We start from the raw sequence: 15,909 nt of genomic DNA, 5'->3' as shown, positions 1-15,909 counted from the left end.
GTATGTGTTTGATAAGATTGTAATCCTCTGTTTGTTGAATCACTATATGTTATAAGCTTTTGAATATTGATTATAATGACTGTTTGTATAGGTGAATTATTACCTGTTCCAGTTCTTTAAACTGACTCTCTCCATCCTGACCCAAGTAAGCAGACTTCCGTGAACTAGTATGGTCTGAACCCATCACCTCAGCAAAATCTGGTCCTGGCTCCAATGGTTGGGCTTTAAGGCCTGGTTCCAGTGGACGATCAGCTCCCGGACTGTAACCATGGTCCAGTGGTTGTCCAGTTTTATCACAGTAAGTAGCTGTTACATCAACTTTGCCATCAGCACGGTTACTATTTGCCCAAGATGGACTCATTAATCGCCTCCGTTCAGCTTCAGTAACATATTCTACTGGCACAGTATCTGCCCTTGTTTTGTATATATCATCCATACCTGAGATGTCGCGTGCAGTCTCCCGCCTGCTCCGGTAGATATCGGAGTGCTCTCTAGCAGACGGTCTCTGATAAATGTCTCTCACATCAAGGTCCCTATAGTCTTCTCCTGGCTCCAGTGACCTTGACCTTAATCTAGGATTGTAATCAATTTCCTTGTCCAAAGGATCAATTTTCTCTAGCTCTCTATAGTCCTTTCCTCGTTCTAATGACCTCTGCTGTAGCCTCTCTTCCATATACTTGGCCATGTGGTCTTGGGCTTGGCCTGGCTTTGGACTTCCTCTTGCACCGACAATCGCTGGAGAATCCATTGTTGTGTGATGAGAGAAAATTGGGGACGGTTGGCATGACAACTCCATTAACTTGGTGTTGTGAACTGGTGAAGAGTTTCTATGACTCTCTGGACTGATAGCAATAAGATCGGTCTCTGACTTTGACCTTGACCTTGTGGGGCCGACATGCTCTTGTTGATAGTAGTTGCGTCCCTCTGAGTGCCTGTCCAATGGGTACATTGAAAGATCGCCCACCCGTCCTGGACACGGAGTGAAGATATCGCCAGGATCAGATCTAGTAGTGGCTGATAGTGGATCATCCATACTTTCTGTGCGAGTTCTGTCCTTGTGTCGCGTAAACTCAGAGTCGTCTGGTCCAATACTTCTATACTTATAACCTGTATCACTTGCTAATCGGTCACTACGGAAATCACTTTCTTCCCTGTGCCAACTTTCTGAGGTTAATCTGGAGGGATTGTAACTTCCTCGATACCCTTGATCTTTCAAGGGCAGATCACTCCGTGAACGTAATTCAGCAGAAGACCTTGAGCTCCTGTACTGTACACTCTCCTGTTGTCCCAAGCGACCGGAGTGAAGGTCAAGGCCACTGTCTGGATGACGTTCTGTTGAGACAGTGCCGTCTCCCTTTGAATTGCCAGACTGAGAGGATGGTCGGTCTAAGCCACTGTCAGTCCAAGACTTATCATCCTGTCAACAAATTTTATCAATACATTCAAGAAATAAGATCTCAAAGATTTCCTTGTATTCATGTTACAAAATTATAACCAACAATAGTTTGTTTTTACAACTTTGGTGAAACAAGTTAAAGGACTGTATACAAACTTGTTGGTGGAAATATGTGATGACTGGGGATGTAGAAACATGTGACTGAGGATGTAGAAACATGTGACTTGGGATGTAGAAACATGTGACTGGTGATGTAGAAACATGTGACTTGGGGTGTAGAAACATGTGACTGGGCATGTAGAAACATGTGACTGGGCATGTAGAAACATGTGACAGGGGATGTAGAAACATGTGACTGAGGATGTAGAAACATGTGACAGGGGATGTAGAAACATGTGACTGAGGATGTAGAAACATGTGACTTGGGGTGTCGAAACATGTGACTGGGGATGTAGAAACATGTGACTTGGGGTGAAGAAACATGTGACTGGGGTGTAGAAACATGTGACTTGGGGTGTAGAAACATGTGACTGGGGATGTAGAAACATGTGACTTGGGGTGTAGAAACATGTGACTGGGGATGTAGAAACATGTGACAGGGGATGTAGAAACATGTGGCTGGGGATGTAGAAACATGTGACTTGGGGTGTAGAAACATGTGGCTGGGGTGTAGAAACATGTGACTTGGGGTGTAGAACCATGTGACTGGGGATGTAGAAACATGTGACTTGGGGTGTAGAAACATGTGACTGGGGATGTAGAAACATGTGACAGGGGATGTAGAAACATGTGACTGAGGATGTAGAAACATGTGACAGGGGATGTAGAAACATGTGACTGAGGATGTAGAAACATGTGACTTGGGGTGTAGAAACATGTGACTGGGGATGTGTAGAAACATGTGACTGGGGTGTAGAAACATGTGACTTTGGGTGTAGAAACATGTGGCTGGGGATGTAGAAACATGTGACTTGGGGTGTAGAAACATGTGACTGGGGATGTAGAAATATGTGACAGGGGATGTAGAAACATGTGACTGAGGATGTAGAAACATGTGACAGGGGATGTAGAAACATGTGACTGAGGATGTAGAAACATGTGACTTGGGGTGTAGAAACATGTGACTGGGGATGTAGAAACATGTGACTGGGGATGAAGAAACAGGTGACTGAGGATGTAGAAACATGTGACTGAAGATGTAGAAACATGTGACTTGGGGTGTAGAAACATGTGACTGGGCATGTAGAAACATGTGACTGGGCATGTAGAAACATGTGACTGGGTATGTAGAAACATGTGACTGGGCATGTAGAAACATGTGACTGGGCATGTAGAAACATGTGACTGGGCATGTAGAAACATGTGACTGGGCATGTAGAAACATGTGACTGGGCATGTAGAAACATGTGACTGGGCATGTAGAAACATGTGACTGGACATGTAGAAACATGTGACTGGACATGTAGAAACATGTGACTGGGCATGTAGAAACATGTGACTGGGCATGTAGAAACATGTGACTGGGCATGTAGAAACATGTGACTGGGCATGTAGAAACATGTGACTGGGCATGTAGAAACATGTGACTGGGCATGTAGAAACATGTGACTGGGCATGTAGAAACATGTGACTGGGCATGTAGAAACATGTGACTGGGCATGTAGAAACATGTGACTGGGTATGTAGAAACATGTGACTGGGGATATAGAAACATGTTACTGGGCATGTAGAAACATGTGACTAGGCATGTAAAACTTACCACCACTGACTTCTCCTCTATAGTGGACAGTCCCTTATCACTACTGTAAACTCCGCCGGTCTGGGGTGCGTCTGGTCGGGATCCCAGACAATGAGGAGGGAATGACGGAGCGATGGCATCGTCAGAACCTGTAACATTAACAGAAAACTCTTGATATCGCTGAAGGTTATCATCCTTTTCTCATTTTTTCTTGATTCTGAGGAAAAAACAAAACTTCAGTTCAATTAGTGTATCAGATTTACAAACATGCATCATTTATCATTTTATCATGAATAATTTCTGACTATAATTTTTTTTATTGATGCAAATTAAATGTGAGATTCTATGATCAAGATAGAATACCTGAAAAGAATTGTGTTTACAACTTTAACCAAATGAATAGATTATCTCAACATATCAATATTCTGCCAATTTTTAAATCACAATGATTTTTTTTTTTTTTTTTTTGGTTTTCATAATAAATAAGACTTTTCTGATCAGTCGATTCTTTTTCTTGTATTAAGAAACAAGAGATCCCAGAGGGATCTTGGCGCCCACCAAAGAATGATCTATATCTGACAAAGGAAAGATGGATCTTTTCTCTACTTTTTAAACTTTTTCAAACATACTACATATAAAATTTGAGACAGATCGCTTCAGTACCTTTTGAGAAATAGCGGTAACAAACTTCAACTATCAAAATTAAAAATCCAAGATGACTCCTTAGATATGCACAACTAGGGCCCAAGGGGAACCTACATGTGAAATTTGAGAAAGATCCATTCAATACTTTCTGAGAAATAGCGATAACACAAATTTTGAATATCAAAATCCAAGATGGCTGCCTGGCAGCAATCTTGTTGACTGATCGGTCCCAAATCCCAATATGCACAACTAGGGCCCTAGGGGAACCTACATATGAATTTTGAGACAGATCCCTTCAGTACTTTCTGAGAAATAGCGATAACAAACTTTGAATAACAAAATCCAAGATGGCTGCCTGGCGGCCATCTTGTTGACCGTTCGGTCCCAAAATGCAATATGCACAACTAGGTCCCTAGGGGAACCTACATATGAAATTTGAGACAGATCCCTTTAGTACTATCTGAGAAAATAGTGAAAACAAACTTTAACTATCAAAATCCAAGATGGCGGCCTGGTGGCCATCTTGTATACTGATTGGTCCAAAAATCCAATATGCACAACTAGGGCCCTAGGGGAACCTACATATTAAATTTGAGAAAGATCTCTTCAGCACTTTTTGAGAAATAGGGATATCAAACCTTAACTATCAAAATCCAAGATGGCCACCTGGCGGCCATCTTGTTTTTCCTATCAGCCTCAAAATCTGTATGACACAACTAGGGACCAAGCTTAAGGGTAACCTCCATGTGAAGTTTGACAAAATCCCTTCAGTAGTTCTCAAGAAATATCAATAACAAACTTCAACTGCCAAAATCAAAGACGGCTGCCTGGCGGCCATCTTGTTTTTCCGATCAGCCTCAAAATCTGTATGGCACAACTAGGGACCAAGGGTACCCTCCATATGAAGTTTGAACAAAATCCCTTCAGTAGTTCTCAAGAAATATCGATAACAAACTTCAACTGCCAAAATCAAAGATGGCTGTACGGCGGCCATCTTGTTTTTTCGATAAGCCTCAAAATCTGTATGGCACAAGTAGGGACCAAGGGTAACCTCCATGTGAAGTTAGAACAAAATCCCTCCAGTAGTTCTCAAGAAATATCGATAACAAACTTCAACTGCCAAAATCAAAGATGGCTGCCTGGCGGCCATCTTGTTTTTCCGATCAGCCTCAAAGTCTGTATGGTACAACTAAGGACCAAGGGTAATCTCCATGCGAAGTTTGAACAAAATCCATTCAGTAGTTCTCAAGAAATATTGATAACAAACTTCAACTGCCAAAATCAAAGATGGCTGCCTGACGGCCATCTTGTTTTTCCGATCAGCCACAAAATCTGTATGGCACAAATATGGACCAAGGGGACCCTTCATGTGAAGTTTGAACAAAATCCCTGCAGTAGTTTTTAAGAAATAGTGATAACAAGCATTGTTTACAGACGGACGACGGACCACAGACCACGGACGCAGGACGATTTGAATAGCCCACCATCTGATGATGGTGGGCTAAAAATCAGAGATTGGCGGAAAAACCTGACATTATCGTGACGTCACAATAGAGACATTGACGTCGTATATTGAATTGGAAAAAATAATCCATTGGAAAATCAATGGATTCGTATATTGGAAAGTATTTCATTTTATCAAGTAGTTAATCATAAGCATTGATGTCACTATTTTTCAATTTTATCCGGTTATGAAATTAATTTTGAAATTAGAAAATAGTGACATCAATGTTTAATGAAAGGCTAATCATTGTCATGATCTATCTGTACTAAAGTCACCTTGAACCATTCAACAAAATATCACATAATCATATTGTTAAAGTTAGTTTGACAAAGCAAATTTTGCCAAAATGAAAGTTAATCAAACAAATTAAATGAAGTTTTTCATCCCTTTCTAGCATGCAGCAGCCACATTGACAAGTACATACACATACTGTGGACAGCAGGATGGTACACAAACAGCTGGGCTAACTGACTTTTTTCATAATTAGATATATTAATTGCAGAACATCACATTCATGCACAAAATAGGATTATGTACAAAAACACACCTGGTACTTTTATTATACAGGTCCAACAGGACTAACCACACATAAATATGGCCCAGAAGATAGAGCAAATATTGATAGTATGACATTTAAAGCTTAAAGAATTGAACACAAGATTATACAGCTACAGACTGTAAATGATCATAATAGAGGATCTCACTGAAATATTTGTCTGATCAACTTCTGCTGCCTTAAAATAGCAATTTCTGCTGCCTTAAAATGCCTTAAAATAGCAATTTCTTACTGCCTTAAAATAAAACAAATTCTGCTGCCTTAAAATAATAACAACTTCTACTGCCTTAAAATAGCAACTTCTACTGCCTTAAAATAACAACTTCTACTGCCTTAAAATAGCAACTTCTACTGCCTTAAAATAGCAACTTCTACAGCCTTAAAATAACAACTTCTACTGCCTTAAAATAACAACTTCTACTGCCTTAAAATAGAAACTTCTACTGCCTTAAAAATAAAACTTCTACTGCCTTAAAATAAAAAACTTCTCTACTGCCTTAAAATAAACAACTTCTACTGCCTTAGAATAAAAAACTTCTACTGCCTTAAAATAACAACTTCTACTGCCTTAAAATAACAACTTCTACTGCCTAAAAATAACAACTTTTACTGCCTTAAAATAACAACTTCTACTGCCTTAAAATAGCAACTTCTACTGCCTTAAAATAACAACTTCTACTGCCTTAAAATAGAAACTTCTACTGCCTTAAAATAAAAACTTCTACTGCCTTAAAATAACAACTTCTACTGCCTTAAAATAACAACTTCTACTGCCTTAAAATAACAACTTCTACTGCCTTAAAATAGAAACTTCTGCTGCCTTAAAATAGCAACTACTGCCTTAAAATAACAACTTCTACTGCCTTAAAACAACAACTTCTGAAGCCTTAAAATAGCAACTTCTGAAGCCTTGAATAACAACTTCTGAAGCCTTAAAATAACAACTTCTGCTGCCGTAAAATAGCAACTTCTGAAGCCTTCAAATAGCAACTTCTGAAGCCTTCAAATAGCAACTTCCATCTAAAGTCTTGAAATAGCAACTTCTGAAGCATTAAAATACAGTTAAACATTGATGGTTTGTTGAATTATTTTGCACTATCAATATTCTATTATCAGCCACGCTGATCGAGCCATGCTGTGTGTGATTGTGTAAACATGCGTCATGTCTATGTACAGGTAAGTCACAATTGTAAAGTGACACTAATTAGGAAGCCAGACTTGAGAGGATTACCAAATTATTAATTCATAATTAGCAGTCATTGTCCTGCGTATACCGATCGTGATATGTGCAGGTAAACCATCATGTGTTACGACAAAACACAAGGGAATTTCAATTGTTTGTATACATGTTATATTTACGCAATTTTTTTTTTTTAATTTGAAATTTTGACTGAAATTAGATTCGAGATAGCAACTATTTTTTTCGTTGAAAATCCGTTTTAGGGACCAGGAAATTGACTTTGACTCCACCAGAGTTTCGAGTTATCGAAATTTGAGTCATCCGATCTTAAAATACATATACAAAGAAGGAAAAAAAGGGACTTCAAAATTAATTCGACTCAACTGGAATTTCGAGTCAACTGATTTTGAGATAACAAGTTTCGACTGTAATAACTTTTGAAACCTTAAAATAGTAACTTCTGAAGCCTTAAAATAGCAACTTTTGCTGCTGTAAAATAGCAACTTCTGCCTTAAAATAGCAATTTCTGAAGCCTTAAAATAGTAACTTCTGGTGCCTTGAAATAGCAACTTCTGAAGCATTAAAAGAACTTCTGAAGCCTTGAAATAACAACTCCTAAAGCCTTAAAATAATCATTATAAACACAAATTTTGATATCAATGCATTAGTCTAAGAGTGGATATCGTTTTTTTTACACAAAACATAAAAAGACAATATACAATAAAGAAGTACTGGTTATACAGACAAATCATTAACTTGTAGGAATATTCACACATGATCCATTTCCTTTACAAAACATCAAAAAAAAACCATTACCTAGCATTTAACTCTTGTTCTTATGTAAGTATTATTCAGTAACTTTTCCAACATACATTATTTCACAATTTTAAGAAGCTAAAATCAAAATAAAACGATGTTAATTACAAAGATGTTAATTACAATGATGTGTAGCATTATTGAAATGTAAGGCCTTTCATCACGTCCAACATATGGATACCTCGTAAATCCTTCCATGTAATTTGTCCACCATTGCGTTGGAAACCATTAGGACATTCCCTGTGATCTCCATGACGACCAAGACCATTCTGATAACTTTTCCGATATTTTCTCATATAATCAGAAGTATAATCAATTTTGCGATAATCTCTTTGAAATTCCTTCCTCTCTGTGCTGTGTGATTTACCATCTGTCTCAGCATGAATATCACTAACAATCTCACGTTTCCCATTAACATAGTAATCATGATTATATTTATGACTATCATATTTACTGTGATAATCGGCCCCAGACCTGCTAAATAAGTTATGTGAATCTGATGTATAAACATTATATTTGTTGTTGTAATTATAATCTGTGGGGTAGCTAAAATGAGTACCGCCAGGATTAGTCTGGTCGTCATGGAGATATTTAAAGGTGTCGTCACTATGGTCCCAGTTCCTGTCTGTAGTACAAACAACACATATTCTACAGTAAACAACTGCAAAAACTACAACACTAATAAAAATAATCCATTAAAGATTCGAAACTCTCATGCCAAACTAACAACAGAAATAATTAATTTTCCTTTGTTTTCATACTAAAGGTGGGGTTGCAAAATCCGCCCACGTGTCGATTTTTTCAAATTTTGCAGTGTTAAAGGTCTAGGTAAATAACTACTTTTTATGTGCTGTTTATTTATTTTGTATGTTTTTAAAAAGGGCCTGAAATGATATTTTCTAAAATTACTTTGGGTATGTGGCAAGGGGACCCCTTGTGTCCATCTTTGGAACATAATTTTTATTTTTTAATTATTTTTGTTAATAAAATATACTTCATTCTTTATTTCATATCCATTTATAATGATATTTATGAATTATTTTTACGACAAATTGATTTTGAAGCAAAAAAACCTCAGATTTTTGTCAGGATAAAAAATTGAGGATATTGGGTTTGCTCGAAATATTTGGCATGTTATCGATTTTGTCCACTCTTTTAAACCATTTTAAAAACATGCTTTAGGTATAATCTTATAACAGATACTTTTTCAAAAAAATTGAAATCCGGGAAAACAGCATTTCATAGGCTGAAATGTAGCGACGAGAATTTTCTAAAAAAAATCAATAGTTGCCCTAGTTGACCATAAATTTCAAATTGATCATAGACACCATAATAAAACAACAGTTAGTGATAAAAATTTTTGTTAGTTAACATATGTACTCTAAAATTATTGCATTTCTATTCATGCATCTTCCCTACCAGTATAAAAAAACCTAACAACTAGATATGCTCTTGGGTGAAACAAATAGTTTCTCTTTTCATATCAGAAATCAAATAATTATTGGAAAGAAATATATTTTTCGTCAGCAACTTAAACTCAAAAGATACAAATTAAGATTATCCATCTCTCTTATGTAGATAGAAACTATTTTAAATTGAATTAAAAACGATTAAAGAGGGAAACAGAGGTACATTTGAATTTCAAATAAAGTATGTATAATTTAAAAATAATACCAGCACCACAAAGGCTACAATCTTAATTTTGAGCAATCAGATGGCTTTTATTTCGAAACAATGGCAACAATGTATTTAAAACTGTTACTTTCTCATTCGGCCTACCCCATAACCCATATGTACCAATTTTCACTAATATCTGATAATATCTAAATTTCATCCAATCAGAGACCTCCATTTTGTTTCCATGGCAACCAATCGTCTAAAAAGGGACTCCATGTTATTCAGCATATTTTATAACCCATATATACCAATTTTCACTAAAATCTGACAATATCTAAATTTCAACCAATCGTAGGCCTCCTTTTGTTTCCATGGCAACTGATCTTTTTGAAAGTGTTACCATGTTATTCAGCATACCTTGTAACACAGATATACCAATGTTCACTTAATTCTGACATCATTTAAATTTCAGCCAATCAGAGGCCTCCGTTCTGTTACCATGGCAACCAATATTTTAAAAGGTGTTACCATGATATTAAGTATCAAAAATTATTACTGTACACCGATTTTTACTTATATCGGACTCTGGAATCATAAACTGGAAATGTATAACTAGGTATACTAACAAAGAAGTGTTCCGTTACTACATGCACTCTCTATTTTGAAGTCACTCAAAAACAGTTTTCCAAGATTTTAATTTTGAACCTGATTTACACATAGACAGGAAATGTCATGGGAGTATTTTTAAATGGGGGTAAAATTGTGGACAAAACCAGTAACAGGGTGAAATAAGATGACAAAGAGCAAAGTTTCGTTTTCGTTTTTTCCAAAAAGTGTTAGTTTTATTTCAAACAAAATTTTCCGTTAAAAATCTAAAAGAAATGACTTAAATACAAAGTATACAATCTAATCAAATGATTTATGAATACAAAATGTAGAATATTTAACAAAGGCTAACCTTTTTTGGCATGTTTGTGCAGGTAGTTTTAATGAAAATGACTACAAAGAATTCAGGCCCTTTGGGCCTTTTTAAAATCACAAAAGGAAAAAGAAGTGTCATTTTAAAGGGACAAATGGTAGTACTTACAATATGCAAAGTTTCAAGAAAATTGGACTGTGGGCAGTTTCTATGGGATTTTTAACATAACTTGAACACCACCTTTGACTTTCTGATTGGCTGACTCTTTTCTTAATACCACTATAATAAATTTTCCTTTGTTTTATACTAAATCTGACTTTCTGATTGCCTGAATTATTTTCTCATACTACAATCATGATGAAAAAAAAGAGGCCCATGGGCTTCAATGTAATGGTCATCTGAGTTTGGATACAGAAGGAAACAAAGACATATATATAAACACTATATATTGGTCCATCAGGCCCTTGAAGTCAGTCTGTGATTTTATCAATCTGACCTTTTAATTTCTGAAGAGTATTTGATTCCATTACATCTGTGAATTCAGAAGTTTTTTTTAATGATTTTGCCCCTTTTGGCGCCACCCCTCTGGCCCCAGGAGGTCAACCAGGGCCTATATGGATAGATATTAAAATGATATCTTGGACTTATAATTATACACATATCTATAACTTTCAATCTGTTAATTTTGAAAATGGAAACCCGACGTTAACCTGAGGCCATAGAAACAGTGATGTTGCGTATTGATTTGGAAAAATAATCCCTTGGAAAATCAATGGAATCGTAGTAAAAACTATATTATTTTATCAACAAGAGCTGTTGGAGAACAGCAAAACTCGCCTATTCAGAAGAAGTTGATGTTCAAGTATTTACTATTTAAACATGGAAATATGACAAATTAACAGACTCAAAAACCCCCGAAAGGGCCCCAAATTGGTTGTATAATCACGTTCAGCATCTATACACATTAGGAAAATAAAATCATAAACATTTATGATGACTTAAGCTTAAACAATTGACGAAACAGAAACTTGCTCAAAAACTTTAACGTGAAATGGGACGCCAACGCTGACGCCGAAGCCGACACCGGGGTGACAACATTAGCTCCCCCTATTCTTCGAGTAGGCGAGCTAAAAAGTCTGGAAAATTTATCATAAACATTGATGTCACTAATTTTTAATTTCATCGCGCTATGAAATATTAAATTTTGTTTGTAAACTTTTGTGGGAATCCACTGTTGTATTTTGCAGCAGATTCACACAGTTTACGATCAAAATTTCATTAATACTCTGATGAAATTAAAAAATCATGACATCAATGTTTGAATAATAAAATATTTTTGGGATTGACATGAAAAAGGAAAACTTAACTCAAACTAGATATACATACCGTCAGACATAAAATAAACAAGATTATCTAGGCAGAGAAATACAAAGATGTAGCAGGTCATAGGAAAACAAATGTAGGAGACATGGTCATGAAAAGAATGTTAGATCCTATCAGGCTCTTCCAATCTATTCTATAGCTAAGAATTGTTCATCCTTTAAAACTTTCTACATGACATTGTATGCAAACGGAACAAAGCATTTCAGAGTATGCTGTACAAAAAAATAACACAATTTTATATAAATATATCATATTTGCACTTAGGTTGGCCACCAGTCTCTAGAATATTGAAAAAAAACACACTTAAATTTGTTTTGAATATTTTTGTCTCTACATCTCTACTTCATGTCTGCATGATTCTAGATTCTAAGTTTTAAACTAGCTAGGAGAGATGATCCAGAACTCTGCTGAGAAAGTCTTATCAGAAACTTAGGGGTTGGTGCCTAGTTAATTTGTATTGAACAGATTGAAATTGCGTGACTTCATAAAGACAACCACCATCTGTGGAAATTGTTTAAAATGTTATACCCAAGATGAGAGAAAACAACACGTTAGATGTATTTACCTGTGTGTGTACTCTCCACTGTGGCAACACTGTCCATCAGAGACCCAGAGTCATCATTGTCCTCCGTGTAATAAAGATCCCGACTCCCGTATGGTCTGTAATAATACACATCACTTAATGGTCTGTCAAATAATACACATTACTTAATGGTCTGTCAAATAATACACATCACTTAATGGTCTGTCAAATAATACACATCACTTAATGGTCTGTCAAATAATACACACTCACTTAATGGTCTGTCTCAAATAATACAAATAATACACACACTTAATGGTCTGTCAAATAATACACTTCACTTAATGGTCTGTCAAATAATACACATCACTTAATAGTCTGTCAAATAATACACATTACTTAATGGTCTATCAAATAATACACATTACTTAATGGTCTGTCAAATAATACATACACTAATGTACACCCGGCATACTTACTATAATTACACATCACTATAATGTACACCCGGCATACTTACTATATAATTACACATCACTATAATGTACACCCGGCATACTTACTATAATTACACATCACTATAATAACACCCGGCATACTTACTATAATTACACATCACTATAATGTACACCCGGCATACTTACTATAATTACACATCACTATAATGTACACCCGGCATACTTACTATAATTACACATCACTATAATGTACACCCGGCATACTTACTATAATTACACCATCACTATAATGTACACCCGGCATACTTACTATAATTACACATCACTATAATGTACACCCGGCATACTTACTATAATTACATCACTAAATGTACACCCGGCATACTTACTAATATTACACATCACTATAATGTACACCCGGCATACTTACTATAATTACACATCACTATAATGTACACCCGGCATACTTACTATAATTACACATCACTATAATGTACACCCGGCATACTTACTATAATTACACATCACTATAATGTACACCCGGCATACTTACAATAATTACACATCACTATAAATGTACACCCGGCATACTTACTATAATTACACATCACTATAATGTACACCCGGCATACTTACTATAATTACACATCACTATAATGTACACCCGGCATACTTACTATAATTACACATCACTATAATGTACACCCGGCATACTTACTATAATTACACATCACTATAATGTACACCCGGCATACTTACTATAATTACACATCACTATAATGTACACCCGGCATACTTACTATAATTACACATCACTATAATGTACACCCGCATACTTACTATAATTACACATCACTATAATGTACACCCGGCATACTTACTATAATTACACATCACTATAATGTACACCCGGCATACTTACTATAATTACACATCACTATAATGTACACCCGGCATACTTACTATAATTACACATCACTATAATGTACACCCGGCATACTTACTATAATTACACATCACTATAATGTACACCCGGCATACTTACTATAATTACACATCACTATAATGTACACCCGGCATACTTACTATAATTACACATCACTATAATGTACACCCGGCATACTTACTATAATTACACATCACTATAATGTACACCCGGCATACTTACTATAATTACACATCACTATAATGTACACCCGGCATACTTACTATAATTACACATCACTATAATGTACACCCGGCATACTTACTATAATTACACATCACTATAATGTACACCCGGCATACTTACTATAATTACACATCACTATAATGTACACCGGCATACTTACTATAATTACACATCACTATAATGTACACCGGCATACTTACTATAATTACACATCACTATAATGTACACCCGGCATACTTACTATAATTACACATCACTATAATGTACACCCGGCATACTTACTATAATTACACATCACTATAATGTACACCCGGCATACTTACTATAATTACACATCACTATAATGTACACCCGGCATACTTACTATAATTACACATCACTATAATGTACACCCGGCATACTTACTATAATTACACATCACTATAATGTACACCCGGCATACTTACTATAATTACACATCACTATAATGTACACCCGGCATACTTACTATAATTACACATCACTATAATGTACACCCGGCATACTTACTATAATTACACATCACTATAATGTACACCCGGCATACTTACTATAATTACACATCACTATAATGTACACCCGGCATACTTACTATAATTACACATCACTATAATGTACACCCGGCATACTTACTATAATTACACATCACTATAATGTACACCCGGCATACTTACTATAAATTACACATCACTATAATGTACACCCGGCATACTTACTATAATTACACATCACTATAATGTACACCCGGCATACTTACTATAATTACACATCACTATAATGTACACCCGGCATACTTACTATAATTACACATCACTATAATGTACACCCGGCATACTTACTATAATTACACATCACTATAATGTACACCCGGCATACTTACTATAATTACACATCACTATAATGTACACCCGGCATACTTACTATAATTACACATCACTATAATGTACACCCGGCATACTTACTATAATTACACATCACTATAATGTACACCCGGCATACTTACTATAATTACACATCACTATAATGTACACCCGGCATACTTACTATAATTACACATCACTATAATGTACACCCGGCATACTTACTATAATTACACATCACTATAATGTACACCCGGCATACTTACTATAATTACACATCACTATAATGTACACCCGGCATACTTACTATAATTACACATCACTATAATGTACACCCGGCATACTTACTATAATTACACATCACTATAATGTACACCCGGCATACTTACTATAATTACACATCACTATAATGTACACCCGGCATACTTACTATAATTACACATCACTATAATGTACACCCGGCATACTTACTATAATTACACATCACTATAATGTACACCCGGCATACTTACTATAATTACACATCACTATAATGTACACCCGGCATACTTACTATAATTACACATCACTATAATGTACACCCGGCATACTTACTATAATTACACATCACTATAATGTACACCCGGCATACTTACTATAATTACACATCACTATAATGTACACCCGGCATACTTACTATAATTACACATCACTATAATGTACACCCGGCATACTTACTATAATTACACATCACTATAATGTACACCCGGCATACTTACTATAATTACACATCACTATAATGTACACCCGGCATACTTACTATAATTACACATCACTATAATGTACACCCGGCATACTTACTATAATTACACATCACTATAATGTACACCCGGCATACTTACTATAATTACACATCACTATAATGTACACCCGGCATACTTACTATAATTACACATCACTATAATGTACACCCGGCATACTTACTATAATTACACATCACTATAATGTACACCCGGCATACTTACTATAATTACACATCACTATAATGTACACCCGGCATACTTACTATAATTACACATCACTATAATGTACACCCGGCATACTTACTATAATTACACATCACTATAATGTACACCCGGCATACTT

At 35.8% G+C, this 15,909-nt stretch overlaps 1 protein-coding gene across 3 annotated transcripts; it reads right to left on the bottom strand.

Moving 5' to 3' along the window:
* Positions 1-55: 55 nt before the first annotated feature.
* LOC138335597 (uncharacterized) lies at positions 56-12,524 on the bottom strand. Of its 3 annotated transcripts, XM_069284765.1 has the most exons (4): positions 12,320-12,524; positions 8,017-8,460; positions 3,156-3,283; positions 56-1,417 (listed from the first exon to the last, which is right to left on the bottom strand). In XM_069284765.1, the coding sequence occupies exons 1-4, from the start codon at positions 12,354-12,356 to the stop codon at positions 71-73; spliced, it is 1,956 nt and encodes a 651-aa protein (XP_069140866.1). In that variant the 5' UTR covers positions 12,357-12,524; the 3' UTR covers positions 56-70. The 3 variants fall into 3 exon arrangements, with proteins under 3 accessions (XP_069140866.1, XP_069140868.1, XP_069140867.1); XM_069284767.1 differs by lacking the exon at positions 8,017-8,460 and having other exon boundaries at positions 12,320-12,519; XM_069284766.1 differs by lacking the exons at positions 8,017-8,460; positions 12,320-12,524 and adding an exon at positions 11,758-11,782.
* Positions 12,525-15,909: the final 3,385 nt, after the last annotated feature.

The sequence above is a fragment of the Argopecten irradians genome, chromosome 11, assembly GCF_041381155.1.
Source record: "Argopecten irradians isolate NY chromosome 11, Ai_NY, whole genome shotgun sequence".
In the NCBI taxonomy this organism is placed as follows: Eukaryota; Metazoa; Mollusca; class Bivalvia; order Pectinida; family Pectinidae; genus Argopecten; species Argopecten irradians.
This window is presented reverse-complemented; position numbering and strand designations above follow the sequence as displayed.

Excerpts from the sequence above, each read along its gene's own strand:
- LOC138335597 (XM_069284765.1), bottom strand. The coding sequence starts at position 12,356 with ATGGACAGTGTTGCCACAGTGGAGAGTACACACACAG. Across the intron at positions 8,461-12,319 it reads AGTGGAGAGTACACACACAG|ACAGGAACTGGGACCATAGT; the intron begins GTAAATACATCT and ends TTTGTACTACAG. Across the intron at positions 3,284-8,016 it reads TACATGGAAGGATTTACGAG|GTTCTGACGATGCCATCGCT; the intron begins GTATCCATATGT and ends TTAATGTTACAG.